This window comes from Bos javanicus, chromosome 15, assembly GCF_032452875.1.
Source record: "Bos javanicus breed banteng chromosome 15, ARS-OSU_banteng_1.0, whole genome shotgun sequence".
Classification (NCBI taxonomy): Eukaryota; Metazoa; Chordata; class Mammalia; order Artiodactyla; family Bovidae; genus Bos; species Bos javanicus.
The window spans coordinates 55,460,924-55,481,644 of NC_083882.1; the positions used below are offsets into that span (position 1 = coordinate 55,460,924).

The 20,721-nt window shown below is 38.3% G+C and overlaps 1 protein-coding gene across 5 annotated transcripts in view; it reads left to right on the forward strand.

Annotated features, from left to right (window-relative positions):
• UVRAG (UV radiation resistance associated) overlaps positions 1 to 20,721 on the forward strand; it is a 335,117-nt gene that overhangs the window by 30,519 nt on the left and 283,877 nt on the right. For 2 of the 5 annotated variants that reach the window (XM_061380900.1, XM_061380904.1), the window contains exons 2-3: positions 7,753 to 7,870; positions 16,109 to 16,143. In XM_061380900.1, the coding sequence (XP_061236884.1) occupies positions 7,753 to 7,870; positions 16,109 to 16,143 (153 nt within the window). Of the gene's footprint in view, positions 1 to 7,099; positions 7,474 to 7,752; positions 7,871 to 16,108; positions 16,144 to 20,721 lie in introns of those variants that run through there. The other 3 variants (XM_061380901.1, XM_061380903.1, XM_061380902.1) reach the window with 2 other exon arrangements.

The following is a 20,721-nucleotide window of genomic DNA, read 5'->3' on the forward strand; positions in this document are numbered from 1 at the left end:
GGTGTTGTTTCGACTTGCTGTCACCAAGGATGAGGTTCAAAATTGTATCAATAAAAATGGATTGACCCATCAGAAATGACCATTTTCTAAAATATGGGGATGTTTAACAAAACATTTCTTTGTACCTTGCAGCTAAATTAGAATGATACTTTTCATTTACTAACCTGTTAGTGGGAAAAATTCTTGATAAACAGTTATGATATAAGTGTTCTCTAGTTATAATCTTCAACAGTTTTATCAGGACAGGGTTGGTTTCTGTCATTATTCTCATTTTAGGTAGGATTTGGTCGTACTGACAGAGACTAAAATTCCTTTGGCAGGACTTTTATTTTTTTTATTAAAGTATACTGCTGCTGCTGCTAAGTCACTTCAGTCATGTCCGACTCTGTGCGACTCCATACACGGCAGCCCACCAGGCTCCCCCGTCCCTGGGATTCTCCAGGCAAGAATACTGGAGTGGGTTGCCATTTCCTTCTCCAATGCATGAAAGTGAAAAGTGAAAGTGAAGTTGCTCAGTACTTCACTTAGTACTGACAGAGACTAAAATTCTTTTGGCAGGACTTTTATTTTTTTTTATTAAAGTATGCTGCTGCTAAGTCGCTTCAGTTGTGTCTGACCCTTAGCGACCCCATGGACTGCAGCCTACCAGGCTCCTCCGTCCATGGGATTTTCCAGGCAAGAGTACTGGAGTGGAGTGCCATTGCCTTCTCTGTTATTAAAGTATAGTTGACTTAATATTAATTTCAGGCGTAGAGCATAGTGATTCTGCTTTTTGCAGGTTATACTCCATGAATAGTTGTTACAAGATAATGGTTGTAATTCCCTCTGCTATACATTGCATCCTTGTTGCTTATCCATTTTGTACATAGTAGTTTGTATCTCTTACCTTACTCTTAGAATGCCTTATTTCTGTCTTGCTCCAGGTTTCTGAACTCTGCTCTCTTGCAGTTTCCATCTCAGGTTTCACTATGATGTAAAGATGACAGCCAGCATCTCTAGCCCTATATCCTTCCAGGTTCTGGGCCAGTAGGGGGGAAAAAGAATTTAATCGACTATTTAATACAACTTCTAGGTTTTCCATGGATCCTAATTGTGTTGTTATGGTCAGGGGGAGGGAATGATCAGGGCTGATTGACCTGACCTGAGTCACATGATCCTCCTTGGAGTTGGAAGTGGGATTAATTCTACAGTAGATCGATAGCAGAGGAGGGTAGTTCTACAGAGGAATATCTGAGGTGTTTTTGTTCTTTTTTGTTGTTTGTTTGTTTTTTAAACCAAATAGATGCTGGGCAAGATAAAACAGCAAAATTTTAAAAGGCAAAAAAAGTTCTTTAATCTACTGTGGGTACATTTTGGGCTTCCCTTGTGGCTCAGCTGGTAAACAGTCTGCCTGCAATGCGGGAGACCTGGGTTTGAAGATCCCCTGGAGAATGGAAAGGCTACCCACTCCAGTATTCTGGCCTGGAGAATTCCATGGACTGTATAGTCCATGGGATCGCAAAGTCGGACACGACTGAGTGACTTTCACTCAGGTTTTAAAGCAGTTTTCTAAGAACATTAGTACTGTTAACAAGAAAATCCAACCCTTTTAGATTCTTTAGGGGCATCAATTTACAATCATACTAGTGTAATGCTTGTTTACTTAAGCAGATGTTTCAAATCTAGAAAACATGCCAATGAAGTCTTGTTTTAGAATTTATACTTGAGAGATTTGTTTAAAAAAGAAAAAAAAGGTTGAGGGATTTAGGATCATTCCGGTTTCTTTCCCACTGCCAACATTTCAGGTAGCAGAATTGTGCTCTAGCTATAATACATCAGTCTTGCAAATAAAAGCTGAATAAGATTTTATTCTAGTGATTGTTTTTAACCTTGATATAGAATGTTTTTTAGGTAGTGCTTCAAAGACTTTAAAGCCATTTTAATTCCAACTTAAAAATTAAAATCTATTCAAATTTGGGAATAGATGTTTTTAGAGTATAATTGGCTGCCTAAAGCTACTGCTGTAGAAAGAGATGCAAAGAGCCTTTTTTAACTGTGAATGCTTAAAGCTTTAAGAAAGTGTGAGGTGATTGGGCAGTTTAAGAAACTGCATGGAATGTTATCTTAAAGAGTAATCTGGGACTTTCCTGGTGGTTCAGTGGTTAAGAATCCCCACCTGCCAATGCGGGGAACACTGTTCGATCCCTAGTCCAGGAGGATTCCACATGGCATAGGTCAGCTCAGCCCGTGGGCCACAGCTACTGAGCCTGTGCTCTAGAGCCCATGCTCTGCAATAAGAGATGTCACCACAATGAGAATCCCACGTGCTGCAACTAGAGAAAGTGCATGCATAATAATGAAGACCCAGCACAGCCAAAAACAAAGAGTAATTCCAAAGTTGGCATAAATTTTAATTACTTACTGTTTTTACTTTTCTGAGATATTTGAGCCAGTTTAGATCATAAGACAGATTTGAATTTATCTTTGGATAGGCCATTGAAGAGATAATCTGATATTTAATTCTGTTTAGACAAGGTCTAAAGCAGTACATTTATGCTCGATGTTGCCTCCAGGCCATGAATTCCTGGTGCCTGGTATACCTTGGTACAGTTACAGGTAGGTAGGTGAATGCTGAGAATTTGCTGTAGTCCAGAAGCACTGCTAAGATTTGACCCCGACTTTCAGTTCTGAGGTCCAGTCTTAGGTTTGAAGTGCTCTGTATTCTCCCACCATCTCATGGGTGGGTGTCACAATCCACTATGGGTTCCAGGCCACTCAGGTTCATTGCACGACCTAGGTCATACCAAGCCCTTCTTGACTGTGTTAATTGTCTGGATATGTATCAGTTCAGTTCAGTTGCTCAGTCGTGTCCAACTCTTTGCGACCTCATGAACCACAGCACACCAGGCCTCCCTGTCCATCACCAACTCCTGGAGTTCACCCAAATCCATGCCCATTGAGTTGGTGATGCCATCCAACCATCTCATCCTCTGTCATCCCCTTCTCCTCCTGCCCTCAATCTTTCCCAGCATCAGATTCTTTTCCAATCAGTCAACTCTTCGCATCAGATGGCCAAAGTATTGGAGTTTCAGTTTCAACATCAGCCTTCCAGTGAACACCCAGGATTGATCTCCTTTAGGATGGACTGATTGGATCTCCTTGCAGTCCAAGGGACTCTCAAGAGTCTTCTCCAACACCACAGTTCAAAAGCATAAATTTTTCAGCACTCAGCCTTCTTTATAGTCCAACTCTCACATCTATACATGACCACTGGAAAAACCATAGCCTTGACTAGATGGACCTTTGCTGACAAAGTAATGTCTCTGCTTTTCAATATGCTGTCTAGGCTGGTTATAAGTTTCCTTCCAAGGAGTAAGCATCTTTTAATTTCATGGCTGAAGTCACCATCTGCAGTGATTTTGGACATGTATAAATTCAATCAAAAACCATTTGTTGTGTTCCTACTATTTTCTAGTTATTCATCTAGGTGCTAGAGATACAGCAGTTAATAAAACAAATCTCACCCGTATAGAACTTTTAGTCTAGTTGGGAAAACAGACAAATATTTGAAACTATCTGTAATTATACATTGTTTTGGTCAAGTACAGATGTTCTGGAGAACTGAGAACTAGAGAGGATCCTTTAGGTCACCTTGATTTCTTTAATATTTCCTAGGTTCATAGGGTAGTAATTTGGGCAAAGGTGGGTGATATAGCCTAAGACTGGTGGTAATTTTTGGTATTGCTGTTATATTTTTGACTAGGTTTAGTTGATTTAAACTTTTCTTATTTAACTTTATTTTTTGTTTATGTAAATCATTCTTACGGTACAGAAGGCAAAACCACATAGCGAAGTATCAGGGAAGTCTTGCTTATATCTCTGTTCCCTCCAACCTCTTCTCACCCCCATAGGTCATTTTCTGAGTTTCTGGTTTAACCTTCCAGTGTTTCTTTTTAATTGCATTAAACCTTGGGGGAAGGGGAGGAAGGAAGGAGATGGGAGACTGAAGGAAGGAGATGAATGGGTGGGGATGGAAGAGAGGAGCTCTGTTTAAATAATATTTGTGAAGTGTTGTTTTACTGGCATTCTTTGTCCCCTTTCCACTCCTAGTTCTGAAAAAAGGCAATAAATAGCTTATCATTTTTTAAAATTTTGGAATAATTTTAGATTTACAGAGAAGTTGCAAAGACAGTACACAGAATTCCCTTCGTTCAGTTTTCCCTAAGGCTAGTATCATACATTACCATTTTACATTTTTCAAAACTAAAAATTAACATTAGCATATAATAATTATTATTATTAATTCTTATTTATTTTTATTGAGGTTTAGTTGATTTATAATATCCTGTTAGTTCCAGGTGTACAGCACAGTGACTCAGTTATACAGACAAACACACACACACATTCTTCTGTTTCTTTATTTTTGACTGCATTGGCTCTTCATTGCAGTATGCAGGCTTTCTCTAGTTGTGGCAGGCGGGGAGTTCTCTAGCTGCAGGTCACAGGCTTCTCTTGTTGCAGAGCATGGGCTATAGAGTGCCGGCTCAGTAGCTGTGGCTCACGAAGCTTAGTTGTCCCGTGGCATGTGGGATCTTAGTTCCCTGCATTAGCTGGCAGATTCTTAACCACTGGACCACCAGGGAAGTCCCATATATATTCTTCTTTATCTTTTTTTTAAAAAATACACTCTTCTTTATATTTTCTTTTCTAATAGATCATTACAAAATGTTGAGTATAGTTCCCTGTGCATAGTAGGTCCTTTGGCATATTATTAATATTGTTAATCTAATTTATTAAAGTTTCAGTTCAGTTGCTCAGTCATGTCTGATTCTTTGCAACCCCATGGACTGCCGCATGCCAGGCTTCCCTGTCCATCACCAACTCTGAGAGCTTGCTCAAACTCAGGTCCATCGAGTCTGTGATGCCATCCAACCATCTCATCCTCTGTCGTTCCCTTCTCCTGCCTTCAGTTTTCCCCAGCATCAGGGTCTTTTCCAGTGAGTCAGTTCTTTGCATCAGGTGGCCAAAGTATTGGAGTTTCAGCTTTAGCATCAGCCCTTCCAATGAATATTCAGGACTGATTTCCTTTAGGATGGACTGGTTGGATCTCCTTGCAGTCCAAAGGACTCTCAAGAGCCTTCTCCAACACCACAGTTCAAAAGCATCAGTTGTTCAGTGCTCAGCCTTCTTTATGGTCCAACTCTCATATACATGACTACTAGAAAAACCATAGCTTTGACTAGACGGACCTTTGTTGGCAAAGTAATGTCTCTGCTTTTTAATAAGCTGTCTAGGTTGGGTCACAGCTTTTCTTCTAAGGAGCAAGCATCTTTTAATTTCATGGCTGCAGTCACCATCTGCAGTGATTTTGGAGCCCCAAAAATAAAGTCTCTCACCTTCTACTGTTTCTCCATCTATTTGCCATGAAGTGATGGGACCAGATGCCATGATCTTAGTTTTCTGAATGTTGAATTTTAAGCCAGCTTTTTCATTCTCCTCTTTCACTTTCATCAAGGGGCTCTCTAGTTCTTCTTCGCTTTCTGCCATAAGTGTGGTGTTATCTGCTTATCTGAGGTTATTGATATTTCTCCCGGCAGTCTTGATTTTAGCTTGTGCATCATAGAGCCTGGCATTTCGCATGTTTAATATTTTTAAAAATAATCAGCTTTATGATAAAATTGGAATGAATATTTTAAAGAGGAAACCAAGACAAAGGGCACAAGAGGTCCCCGTGTATATTTACTGCCTTCACCAAGATTACATCCATAATTTACCCGAGTGTTGATTTCCTTTGTTTGTTCCAGTTGTTTAATGAAAATACTTATCTTAGTGCTTCAGATATCACAAAAAAGTAAATTACAGGCCAATATCACTGATGAACACAGATGCCAAAATCCTGAGCAAAATGCAGACAGACTCTAACAATACATTGAAAGATTCATACACCATGGTCAAGTGGGGTCTATCTCAGGGATGCAAAGATTTTTCAGTATACACAAATCAATTGGTGTGATATATCATATAAACAAATTGAGAGATAAAATCCATATGGTAATCTCAGTAGATAGCTCTGAGGAGCTAGCATTGGCAAAAACATGGATCTAGGACCTTACATGATCTTTTTCATGGAACAGTAAACAGTCACTTGTGACCGGGGGTTAGGTGTGTGGAAGATCTAGTGGGAAGTAAGGATCGAGTATGGAGAGGTTGGATTGTGCAAGGCTTTGAAGGGAATAATGGGAAGTTTGTACTTTATGCTGGAGGCTGTGGGTAATGTTTTCAGGTCTTTGAATAGAGGACCAAGATTGGAATCTTTTGGCAAAATAGATGTGATTATTATGTATGTAGGCTATTAGTGGTTCCTGTCAATTTACAATCTTGTCTCAGAAGGCTAATGAAAAATATGTGGTTGGAGGATATAGTCACTGTAATCTAGGGTGTGAAATGGAAACCTTTGGCAGATTGTAGAAATATAAGTCTTTTAAAGTAACCCCTAAGAACTTTTTATAAACACATTTGGGGGTTTTTCATACTTAGAATGTTAAATAAATTTACTAGACAATAACCTTCTCTGTCCAAGAATCTTAACCTCTAGACTGGGAGAAAGGATTAGGTTGCTGTGTGCATGGAAAGGAAGAACTGTGCTTTGCTGGCTGACTGCACCTGTAATTGATGATGGACTTACCGCAGCAAAGTGGGCTTTCGGCCTAAAGGGAAAGCTTTAAGCATATTTTAAAACTGAGCACTTGGTTTCTATTTTTCAGTCTCTGAAATAATCTGACACAGGGGACTAGCTATTGAGAATGAATCTGTTGTGCTCAGACTTGACTGCCAACTTTTCTGTTTTATACCAAATGACTTGGCTATCTGTTAAGGTATCTTAAGGTATTCTGTACTCTGTAGCTCAGTGGTAAAGAATCTGCGTGCAGTGCAGGAGACCCGGGTTTGATCCCTGGTTTGAGCAGATCCCCTAGAGAAGGGAATGCCTACCCACTCCATTATTCTTGCCTGGAGAAATCCCATGGACAGAGGAGCTTGGCAGACTACAGTTCATGGGGTCGCAGAGTTGGACACAACTGCACAACTAACACTTAGGCATCTTATATTTTTGTTGATTTCTCCTATTGCTTTTGGAGCTTTTGCATTTCCAACACTTATGACTTCAAATAATTTTTGCATCTAGTTGGAGGAAGGCCTGATGAAAAAATAGGGACTGGTTGACTGCTGGTCGAGTGAGAATTTAAGCTGACAACAGTTGGGTTACTGGCCTGATGAAGTGAACAGTGTTAGTTACTTTTTTTTTTTTTTGTCTTTGCCTTCTTTTCTTGGTTGTAACAGATGATCTGGCATCAGACTGAACTAGCAACAGAGCTGTGTATATGTAATAATTGCTAATTTTGTGTTGGTGTGAGTTGGACTTTGCATCCTTCTGATGGGAAAAAAGCAAATTACTGCTTAGTTAATATTCCAGGAAATACTGATGCTATTCTACAGGTATATAGGATTTATATAATATTTATACTTTTCAAGAATATTTCATTTCTGTTATTTCATGCTTCCAACAGCTTTGTAAATGATATAGGGCAAGAATAACTCCTATTTAACAGAAGAGATATTGAGGCATAAATAAAAGACTGGGTTAAGGTTGCTGGCTCAACAAATAAATGACTGGGACAACTTACTAAATTTTATCTTTGAATTGTAGCTTTCAGAAAGTTTTAGAAGAGGGAAAAACTGAATATTCCTCTTTTTTTGTTCTTCTTTATGTTTCAGCGTCGTCTTAGACATCTTCGGAACATTGCTGCCCGGAACATTGTTAATAGGAATGGCCATCAGCTCCTTGATACCTACTTCACACTTCACTTGTGTAACACTGAAAAGGTATACAAAGGTAAGAGAATCTGGACTTGCCACCCACAGATCGTTAGATCTCATTTTTATTCTTTTGTAACACAAATGATTCTCTGCATCCCTTGCTAGTATTGCTTATTAGAAAACTAAGTTGTCATGCTGTCTGAAAATATTTCTTGAGCAGTTGTTACATATATTGAAGAAACATGTCTTTTGGCTAGTTCTTTTGGATAGCTGAGCCTTACAATGATAAATTTATCATTCCTTTATAATGTTTAATTATTCAGTAGCTGTCATTTGAAATAGGTTACTTGAGTCTAGTATCTAGTACTAATTTGCTTGTCTTTAAAATATAATTGATTCCTTTAGTCTTGTGGTAAAATTTGGACCCAGTTCATATCTTATCATATCTGTAATTCTTTGTGTATATGGACTCATTTTTAGAATTGCATGGTTTCTTTGAATTCATTTCCTCATACTGAAATGTGGATTCTTCCGTAAGTGATAATTCTAAGAGGACATCAGATATTTGATTCAGAATCCCAAGCATCTTTTGAATACATATTAGGCAAAAGACACTTTGACATAATCAGTTGACTTATGTTAAAAACTGTAAAAGAAGAAAAATGGTATAATGGCAGGAATATTGTATTAGGATTAAAACTACATTGGTATTAGTTCTGGCTATTTCAGCTAGTATATAACTATATACAGCTATGTACCAGTATGTAACTATATACCAACTATGTACCAGTATATATACTATATACTGAAATAGCTTGCTATGTAATTTTTGGACAAGGAAAAAAGGACTGTAAATTCCACCATTTTTACAGTTTTATTTTCATTCTTCGGTTTCGTTCTAACCACTGCATATTTTTAAAACAATTGTATTAATCTGAACGAGTAACTCTAGCTACTATAACAAATGCTATGAGTCGTTCAGTGTCTTGACATAATAAAATTCTTAAACACTAAGTTCAGTGTTTGCGCAATCTCTGGGAGATGTTGAAGGACAGGAAAGCCTGGCGTGCTGTAGTCCATGGGGTCGCAACGAGTCAACACAACTGAGCAACTGAACAAAGTTGCTCAAAAGTGTAGGTGTTACTTATCAGATACTGGCCTGGCAGTTCTCCTTTGACTGGTGGCTCAGGTATCCAGGCTGCTTCTGTTTTGCAATGATGCTTCTGGTATGGCAAAGAAGAGGGATTATTTGAGGGAGATTTTTAAATGGAAGTGTTCTACATCAATTCCATGACATTCCCTTAGCCATATATGAGTTACATCATCCTTTTTAGGTGAACAGGGGATGGGAAAATATTGTCTTCTTATGTGTCCAGAAGAAAAATGAAACAGTTTGATCACTATCTGTGCTAAGGTATAAGTATTTTTGCAGATCTTATTACATTTGGTCTGCTGCTCACTAATTGGCTTCATCACTAGCAATATATGACAATGCCAAAGTACTTTACATTTTTTATAGGTTCCATATAATTAGTTCTTGGTTGTCTTTGTTAGAACTTCTGTGTTCTTGCTCCAGTGTTACCTCTGATAATAGTTACTGACATTGAACTTAGTACATTTTAAGTATTTGGTAAATGATAGCAATTATTATTGGAATTGTAATGTTAACAGGCATAATAGTAGTTTCTAAAGAGTAGTCATGGGACTGGTTGATGACCATGATATAAAAACTTGTCCAAGAGATACAATGAAAACAAAGTGATTTTTTTGTTGTTGTTCTTTTTCTTGTCCTCTCTAGTTTACTTTATATCTTGAGCTTAGAAGTTATTATGGAATATTTCTGTTGTTTTTTTTTTTTTGGACTGTTTCTTGAAGTTATTTCAATAAAATGGTTATTAACACAATAAGGGACTAGCAGGTTTCAGACCACAGGGAAGTTCAGTGTCTAGTAGTGGTATTGGGTCTGTCACTGACTGGCAAGCCCTTCGGCTGCGGCATTTAGTTCCTCTTGTGTGCTGTTGATTTATTTCTAAAATGAGAGGATTGATGATTTCTGAAACTTCCCTCTGCTCCAGAATGTCATGGTTGAATGAAGTCTATTGACATAATAGACTTGTTGGGCCCGCATGTTCGGCTCTGTAACTTTTCACTGCCATAGGAGGAACCAGAAAACTCTTTCCTTAGTAAGCCTAATTAATACCACCCTGAAATTAAAAGATGCTTACTCCTTGGAAGGAAAATTATGACCAACCTAGACAGCATATTAAAAAAGCAGAGACATTACTTTGCCAACAAAGGTCCGTCTAGTCAAGGCTATGGTTTTTCCAGTGGTCATGTATGGATGTGAGAGTTGGACTGTGAAGAAAGCTGAGCGCTAAAGAATTGATGCTTTTGAACTGTGGTGCTGGAGAAGACTCTTGCAAATCCCTTGGACTGCAAGGAGATCCAACCAGTCCATCCTAAAGGAGATCAGTCCTGGGTGTTCATTGGAAGGACTGATGCTGAAGCTGAAACTCCAATATTTTGGCCACCTCATGCAAAGAGTTGACTCACTGGAAAAGACCCTGAGGCTGGGAGGGATTGGGGGCAGGAGGAGAAGGGGACGACAGAAGATGAGATGGCTGGATGGCATCACCGACTCGATGGACATAAGTTTGGGTAAACTCCGGGAGTTGGTGATGGACAGGGAGGCTTGGCGTGCTGCGATTCATAGGGTCACAAAGAGTTGGACATGACTGAGTGACTGAACTGAACTGTCTTCTTGGAGCTGTGATGATAAACTTGGATATTCATTGCATGATCATTATGTGGCCCTTGGTGTAGGATGACCACAATGGAAGGCCTATGGGCTCTTCTTAAAAGCCACCTGTACCACCTACCTAGTGGCATCATTTCTCAGTTTCAAAAGAAGTTTGTTTTTGTTTTTTTTTTTAATTGGAAGAATATCTGAAATGCTGATTTCTTAGTTATTCTTTTATTTCAGCTGAATTCACAGCAGAGCATAAGTTATGAGTGAGTCTTTTTGATTTTTGACACTTTTTTTTAGTGCTCTTGGGAGATTGTCTATTTCTCAGGTAGTTCAATTGAACACCATTTATTACATTCTCAGAGAACAAAGCTTTGTGTTAATGGATGAGGAACTAGATTCTAATCCTGCTTCCTTCTTAATCTTGGAAGTTTTATAAAATCAAGTTTGTTCTTCAGCCATAGTTATTTCTCCCTCGTGAAATGTGAGTGCCTGTGCTTTCCTGGAATACCAACCAGTTATTTTGATACACTAGAAGATGACCTCTACATAGTTCAGTTTGGTGGTCTCATGCATGTGTCATAATTTCAAATATCACTTGTCACTCTAACAGCTTACAAATGTGTTTCTTTAGCTTCGCCTCCCCTCTGAACTCATACTCATGTATTCGGTTGCCTACTGTGCATCTCCATTTGGAGCCTAGGAGGTGACTTAAACTTGATAGATTCAACAGTGAGTCTGATGTTCTAACTCTGATCTGTCTCCTGTATTCATCCCTCTGTCAGAAAATGGCAACTCTTTCCATTGGCTTGGCCAGAAACCTTGGAATCACCCTGCATTGTCCTCTTTTATATTCCATACCCAATTTTTCAGCAGATGTTTTTGGTTCTTACTACCAAATGTATCTATAATCTTCTCTTTTCTTACTACCTCCAAACTATCGTGCGTGAGTTGCTGAAGTAGACTTCTAACAGGTCTGTCTGCCCATGCATTCTTTTCAGTGTGGTCTCAACCAAGATCCTTTAAGATGAAAGTCAGGTCCTGTTATTCCTCCCCCAAACCCTCCAGTGGCTTCCTGTTTCATTCAGAGTAAAAGCTGAAGTTCTTTTTGTTTCCTAGGCCTTCATGAACTGGCCGTCTGTCACCTCTTGGCACTTACCTCTTTCTCCTCTTCTAGTTCTCTCTGTTCCATGCCTCCTGCCCTTCTTGCCTTCCTTGAATTCAAATCGGCTTCAGTTTAAGGCACCTGCCCGGACTCTCCTCCTGATGGCCACACGACTAGCTCCTCTGCCTTCTTCCAGGTCTTCACTCCAGATGTTTCCTCAGAGAAACTCTGCTTGATCACTGACTAACCCTTTTAAAAATTGTGACTCTTCTCCCCGTCTATTGTGTTGGATTTTTCTCCACAATACTCCAGATCGTCTGACATAACTGTATGTTTACTTATTTGCTGAATGCATGTCTCTCCACTAAATGTAAGCTCCATTTGAGTAGAAACTTCTGGGTCAGTTTTGTTCACCGCACTGTTTCCAATACTTGGAATAATGCTTGGCACAAAGTAAGCCCCCAGATGTTTTCATTTAATTTTTGAATAGCTAATACAGTCCATGGCTCAAAAAATATATATGAAGGTTTATATTAAAATCTTCCTCTCACCTGTTCCATCTTGCTAGTTTTTTGCTGTACCCTGAGATTCTTTGTGCAATTGTGAGTAAAAATTGTACCAATTGTATATGTATATATATATTTCTGTGCCTTGCATTTTTCACTTAATATATTTTAGATGTCTTCCCATATAATTTCATAAAGAGCTTCTCTAATTTTCTTTTTTTCTGTTTAGTTTTGCATTGAACAGTTGTGCCATAATTTATTTAACTGACTTCTTTTGATGAGCATTTAGTTGTTCTGATCTTTTGCTATATACACAGTGTTACCATGAGCAGTTTCATTGGTATATATTATTTTGTGTGAGTGCTAGTAAGGCTGTGGGGGAAAATTCCAGAGTGGAAGTACAAATATTACAAAATTGTCCTGTTGACATTCCCATCTGCTGTGCATGGGCACCCTTTTCCCTACAGCCTGACCAGCAGACTGTGCAATCAAACTTGTGAAATTTCACCAATCCGATAGTTGAAAAATAGTTTCATAATAGAGTCTAAGTTTGTTTCTTCTTTTTGAGTGAGGTTGAGATACTAAAAAAGCATTTGTTAAATAAATGGAATGCTATATAATAGCATGTTTGACATGCCATTGGAACCATGCTTTGCAATCTCTGCTTGCTTTGTTTGTTTAGGTCTTAGCATGGATAGAGAAGAATTTGTATCTAATAGTCCCTTTCATGTAAAACTAGTCTTGCATGATATCTTTTTGAAAATTTATTTGTCTAATAGTTTTGCTCAAGTTGAATTAATAAAAATTCATAGAATTATATTAATAACAATGATAGCTTATAAAGTATTGTTAACTCAGTATTTCATTTGAGCCTCATAACAACCCTGTTATTTTCCAGGTGTCATTCTCCTTTAAAGGTGAAGAAACTATGGCCCAGAAAAGTTAATTGACTTGTCCAGGGTCAAGCTTATACATGGTGCATTGGGGACTGGAACTGTTTTTTTCACTTTAAATTCTCCTGAATTCACTATTCTGTTGTGCACCATGTTGCTGATTTCATTGACAATCAAAGTGTAGCAGAGTGATAGACAGTGGAGGCCCACATTTAACACTTTAGAAATTACTTTAGACTCGGTGATTCCTTGCCAAACTGAATGGCTCCTTTGTTGACCCTTCTCCATTAAAATTAGCAAATCCATTTTGAGGGTCTAATGGGGAAAGCAAATTGTTTAGTTTCATTTATGTATATATATAGTTAGTCAACAAAGTTTTGAAAAAAATAATGCTGTTCATTTTTTTAGAGCTGGAAATATATTTGTTGGAGACTCTTTAATTTAGACACTTTATAGATTAAGCTGAGGAATTCTCTCAAAAGAAAAAAGGAATAGCTTTAATTTTTTTTCATTGCTTTAAAAAGTTTTACATACTTGCAGCAAATTTAGACAATACAAAAGTATATTAAGTGAGAGTACCTTGTAATAACAAGCAACACAATTTTAGCCCTAAAACTCTCCCCGCCCCAGAAACATATTGGGAATGAATTAGAGTATATGTATGCATATTAGAGAAGAACATATGTATATATATACACACATGGACATACATATGTATGTACATTTATGTAGCCAATTTATGATTGGCATTGGTTAACTGTTGGGAAAAAATGAAAAGAGTAATACTGAGGGTTGGGGTTCCCTTGCGGTCCAGTGGTTAAGAATCCAACTGCCAGTGCAGGGGACATGGGTTTGATCCCTGCTCTGGGAAGATCCCACGTGCTGTGGAGCAGCTAGGCCCCTTGTGCCACAGCTACTGAGCCTGCGGTGGACCCTGCAAGCCACTACTGCTGAGCCCGTGTGCTGCAGCTACTGAAGCCCGAGTGCCTAGAGCCTGTGTTCTGTGACAGGAGCAGCCACAGCAGTGAGAAGCCTGTGCACTGCAGTTAGAGTAGCGCCGACTCTCCGCAACTAGAGAAACGCCGCATGCAGCAATGAAGACCCAGCACAGCCAGTGAATTAACTAATTAAAAAAACACAAATGTGTAGGGTTGGCTACTGTTAAGTGGGACTGTAAATTGGTACAGTGTTTATAGAGAACAATCTGGCAATATCTATCAAATTCAAGCTTTTTTTTCCTTTTATCTTGCAATTTCACTTGAAGTCTATCTTATAGATTCATGTGTCTTAGAATATATATCTTTCAAAGATTATATATAATATTACTTGAAATATCCAAAAACTATCAGTAACTTAAATATTCATCAAGAAAACTTTCCTTTTAAAAACAATTAGAATTATCCCTTCTCTTAAAGTAATTGTTCAAAATAGAAAAATTTAAAAACTGCCAAGCAATAAATAAAAGTAAGCAGCCTAACCCTATCACTTAAGATAAATGTTGTTCGTGTAATTGTAAAAATTTGGATCCTGTGGTAAATTCTCTCATAGAACTTGTTTTTTTCATTAGTGTGTTGTGGCTATCTTGCCAAAAAATAGGATGATTATCACTATTACTATTTTCTAAGGGAAGACAAGCATAGAATAGTATAGATGCTGTGTTTTGTGAAGAAACATTTTAACCAAAAGACCTTGCCCATTAGAACTTTATATCCAGGTCCACTTTTCCTTTACTGCTTGATGATTCCCAAACTTCAGTCTTGTGGACTACTTTGGCAAGTTTTACTCTCTTTGAATTTCATCTCTAGTGCTACATACTGAATATATTTTAAGAAGTCCATTTTTCCACAGTCTGTGAAGTTGTTGATTCAATCAAAATTTTACTGAGTGCCTACTCTGTGCCAGGAATAGTTTTTATGTGTTGAGGAGACAGCAGTTATACAAAACAAATGGTATTGCCCTTATGGAGCTTACTATTAGGGGTTGGGTATATGAGTCATAAATTTCAATGTTAGAAAAAAGTAAAGTTTATCCACGTATCACCGAAGAGTCGTCTCATGTATCAGTGATATGTGCATCACCCATGGGGAATATTGCCCAATAGCAGCATACGGGTACAGAGTCCTTGTAGGCTCTGCATTGACAGAGCATCACAGCGTAACTTTGGCAGAGACAACAGAGGCAGTATTGAAGGGTTCTTAGGAATGTCTGTCTGAACCTCTGACACAGTCTTTCTTTTGATTGTATCTTCACTGAACCTCTGACACAGTCTCTCTCTTAATTGTATCTTCAGGTTTTGTAACATTTACAGTATAAATGAAGGTGTACAGAATCATGGAATTTTAGTGATTACAGAAGGCCTTGATTATTAGTCTGATTGTCAAAAGTGTCATGAAGAAATGGGCCCAGGGAAATGAGAGCAGAATGTTAATGACATGTAGAGCTAGAACTTTGGTCACCTGGTTGCTAGATGAGTGTTCTTTCCACATACTACAATGGATAATCACTGGAGATGTTTGAGACAAGCGGAGCATATGGAATTGTTTGTAGACGATGGCAGTAGTTAAGGGAGAATAAAGTCTGAGTTTTTAAGGCCTTACCTTAGACTCTGGGGTAAAAGGAGCCAGTCAGGGAAAAATAACTGAATTAAATCTTAATAGATTTTGACCTTTCTTTACCAGTGTTTTTCCCTTTAAAACTTTTTAATTTTAGACAGGGTCTTACTGTGTAGCACAGGGAACTATATTCAATATCCTATAATAAACTGTAATGGGAAAGAATATGAAAAAGAATAAATATTTGTATATGTACAACTGAATCACTTTGCTGTGTATTAGAAACTAACACATTGTAAATCAACTATGCTTCAATTAAAAAACTTTTATTTCATAATTATCTGTATTTTAATTTTTACAGATAAATATATAGAGAGACCCTTGAAAATGTTTGAAGTGTTGGTTTTTTTTCTTTTTTTTAACTAGAGCATATGTTAAAAAATTTATGGGATTAAGAGTTAGTGAGCTTATTTTCTTCCACATCACTTATTGTTCTTTTTCTTCTTTTCCAGAATTTTATAGGAGTGAAGTGATTAAGAATTCCTTGGTAAGTTTGCTTTCTGACAGGTGCATATGACTAAGCCTATGACTCCTATTTTAGAAAATGCTGAGACATAAAATAAGTTGAAGTTCAGTTCTGGTATTATATTTCTACAGTTAAATCTTCTGCTCAATTATTGCTTAAATCTTCACTGATTTGTTCATTGATGTATCTCTAGTGCTTAGAGCATGCCTGGCACAAAGTAGGTGCTTGATAAATATTTGCTGAATGCAGTGACACTTTTTCTGTTAAAAACCTTTTTTTTTTTTTTCAAATCATTCTATAATTCTGTCATTTCTGTTTGCTCTTGAGGTTTTTAACTATTTAACTTTCCAAACATCATAATAAATGATGTTTTTGTATGTAGTTCTTAAGAATTTTATGGCTAGGGCCATTGTATAGGATCTTTCTACTTATTTTTTGGCCATAGAGTTGCTCAAGTAGAAAGTTGGAAACGTCCTACTTTTGCGAATGGGTACACTAGATAATTTGCATGATGATTCAATTTGGCCACGTTAATAAAAAGAAAAGCTTTATGGTACTGATAGTATTCTTATAACAATCCAGCCATATTGGATTTAGCCCCTGTCCACTTTTTCAGCCTTGTCTGCTGATGGTTTTTCTCACTAAGCCTTGTGTTCCAGGTTTACCTCATTTTTTCAGTGCTTCAAACAGGTCAAACTTACCTTGTTCCTTATGCCTACAGCACCTGTTTGCTTGCTTCTTTACCTCGCTGAAGAATCCTTTGAGGTTTGAGCTATGTCACTTCAGCCTGGCCTTCTATGACTATTCCATCTAAAGTAGTTCCCTTTCCACTCTTTTTCACATCACTCTGTTTTATTTTCTTTAGAGCATTTATCACTGTTGGAAACTCTTGCCCATTTATCTGTTTATTATGTCTCCCACTTACAAGTATGAAGTTTCATGAGAGTAGGGACCTTGCCAGTCTTGTTCACCTTTGAAACCCTAGAGTCTAGAATATTGTAGATGCTCAGTAAATATTTGTTAGATGAATAAATGGATAACCACAATGTGTTATCTCTACAGAATCCTTTTACGTATGCTATCTCATTTTGATCCTTAGAGCAACTTGTAGACAGGGTAGGTCTTAAGACACTGACATCCAGAGAGTCTCTGACTTTTGCAGAGTCACAACAACTGTGGGACCAGAACTCAAATCCAGGCCCTCCATCTTCAAGTCTCTACTACTCTTTCCTCTTCATCAAGCTGTCATCTTTTTTTTTTTGGCCATGCCATGTGGCTTGGGGCATCTTAGTTCCCTGATCAGGGACTGAACCCAGGCCCTGAACAGTGAGAGCTTGAAGTCCTGACCACTGAACTGCTGGGAAAACCAGCTGAGCCACCAGGGAAGCCTGACATATAGTAGCTGCTAAATATTGTTTCTGCTCCTATCCTGGCTCAGTTGGAGACAGAAATGGTCTACAGAGAGGTGGGGAGGGTAGGTTTAGGGAGCAAATAGAGTAGAAGGACTCCTCAATTTATTCTACTCCCTTTACTATAGTGAAAACTCAGTTTTCTCAAATTAAATACACATGTGTAACCAGTATCCAGATCAAGAAGTAGAATATTTTCAGTGCCCCAGAAGCCCCCTTATACCGTCTTCAGTTACTACTCCTCTCTTTCTTTTAACATGGGGTTCCCTGGTAGCTCAGCTGGTAAAGAATCCGCCTGCAATGTGGGAGACCCTGGTTCAATTCCAGGGTTGACAAGATCCCCTGGAGAAGGGAACAACTTACCCACTCCAGTATTCTGGCCTGGAGAATTCCATGGACTGTGTAGTCCATGGGGTTGCAAAGAGTTGGACATGACTGAGTGACTTCCACTTTTCTGACTTTTAACACCATAAATTAATTTACCCGTTTGTGAGCTTTGTAGAAATGGAATCATATAGTGTCTGTTCTTTTGTGTCTGACTTTGATGCTTTAACTGTATATTGTAAGAGTCATTCATATTGTGAGGTATACTTGTTTTCTCTGTTGTCTTTTGTTGTGTGAATATACCAGAAGTTATCCGTTCTTCTGTTGCTGGGAATTTGGTTAGTTTCTGGTTTTGTTTGTTTGTTTTCTGGCCATGTTGCATGGCATATGGGATTTTAGTTACTGGACTTGGGAATGAACTTGTGCCCCCTGTAGTGGAAGCGTGGAGTCTTAACCACTGGACTACTGGGGGAAGTGCTTGTTTCTAGTTTTGAGCTAATATGAATAGTACTGCTATGGATATTCTTGGATATATCTGTTGGTTGAATGTTTGTATGCATTTCTGTTGCGTATATAACCAAAAGTGGGCTTGCTTGGAATATGCATATTATAAGCTTTAGTATATATTGCTAAATAGTTTAAAGTTGCTGTTTTGTTTACATTCTCATTAGCAGTCTATGAAAGTTCTTTCTGGTTATTCTACATTATTATGAATACTTGATATTTTAAAAATGTGTTGAATGTAAATTATTGATAGATATTATATACAGGATTGTTTGAATTTAAATCAAGAGATTTTTAACTGACAGACTAAGCACATGTAGTGTCAGTAGTGTCAACACTTAAAAGAATTGATATTAAGAACGACTATATACTGCTATGTATACTAATGAGGTCCCTGTATAGCACAGGGACCTCAGTGCTCTGTGGTGACCTATATGGGAAGAAAATTGAAAACAGGGGATATATGTATATGTATAACTTATTTACTTTGCTGTACAAAAGAAAGTAACACAGCATTGTAAAGTAACTATACTACAATTAAAAAAAAACACAAAAAGACATCTATTAAGGTTGTGCATGTAGATAGTGACACCTGATGACTGCCACCTAGTGGTCAATGAGTACAGGACCTTACTGATTTTAACACTTCTAAAGTCAGAATTTATCTTACGATGGAAGAAAAATGTTACAATGGAAGATGGAAGAAAAATCTTACAATGAAAGAAAAGAGTGAAAAAGTTGGCTTAAAACTCAACATTCACAAGATTAAGATCATGGCATCTGGTCCCATCACTTCATGGCAAATAGATGGTGAAACAGTGGAAACAGTGAGAGACTTTATTTATTTGGACTCCAAAATCACTGCACATGGTGACTGCAGCCATGAAATTAAAAGACACTTGCTCCTTGGAAGAAAAATTATGACCATCCTAGACAGCTTATTAAAAAGCAGAGACATTACTTAGCCAACAAAATTCTGTCTAGTGAAAGCTATGATTTTTCTAGTAGTAATGTATGGATGTGAGAGTTGGACTATAAAGAAAGCTGAGCACCGAAGAATTGATGCTTTTGAATTGTGGTGTTGGAGAAGACTCTTGTGAGTCCCTTGGACTGCAAGAAGGTCCAACCAGTCCATCCTAAAGGAAATCAGTCCTGAATAGTCTTTGGAAGGACTGATGCTGAAGCTGAAAATTCAATACTTTGGGCCACCTGATGCGAAGAACTGACTCATTTGAAAAGACCCTGATGCTGGGAAAGATTGAAGGCAGGAGGAGAAGGGGACAACAGAGGATGAGATGGTTGGATGGCATCACTGACTCAATGGACATGAGTTTGAGTAAACTCTGGGAGTTGGTGCTGGACAGGGAGGCCTGGTGTGCTGCAGTTCATGGGGTCACAAAGAGTCAGACACGACTGAGCAACTGAACTGAACTGAAAGTCAGAATTTATCTTACAATGGAAGAAAAATAATTTGTTAGACTTGATGATAAATTGGAATGTGTTTGTGTGTTGAGAAGTCGCTCAGTCGTCTCCAACTCTTCGCAACCCCATGGATTGTAGCCTACCAGGTTCCTCCGTCCATGGGATTTTCCAGGTAAGAATCTTGGAGTGGGTTGTCATTTCCTTCTCCAGGAGGTCTTCCCGACCCTGGGATTGAACCCGGGTCTCCTGTGTTGTAGGCAGACGCTTTACCATCTGAGCCATCAGGGAAGTCCATAAATTGAAATATGTTAGATGGTAATAAATATAATTGAGTAAAATAGTGTAGTGAAGTATCTGGCAGGGGTAGCGGCTGAATTTCTGTGGTAGTCACATGAAAGGTCTCATTTGAGCAGACAGCTGAAAAAAATGAGGGAACATACCATGTATCAGAGGATGAGATGGTTAGATAGCATCACTGAGTCAATGAACATGAACTTGAGCAGACTCCAGGAGATAGTGGTAGACAGGGAAACATGGTGTGCTGCAGTTCATGGCGTCGCAAAGAGTCAGGTACTATTTAGTGACTGGACAACAACTACCATGTATCTAAGAGGGGAAGACTGTTCCAGGCCAAGAAGTAGGAAAACATGAAGGTAGGCATGTACTTGAGGTTTTCAAGGAATGGCTAAGAAGTTAGTATGGCCGGAGTGGAGTGAGTGGTTTGAGATTTTGACAAGCTTGACAGAGATAGGGAAAAAGGAACTGAGGATCAGGACAGCAGAGGAAATGACCTGGAGAGATAGCAGATAGTAAAGGGGTGGATGGCATGGGAATGAGTTTTTGAGAGGTAACACAAAATTGAGGACAGCTAGTGAACAAGGACCACCAGCATATTCATTTTTCTATTTTCTAACGACCCTAGCACAGTGAAGTCCAGTGT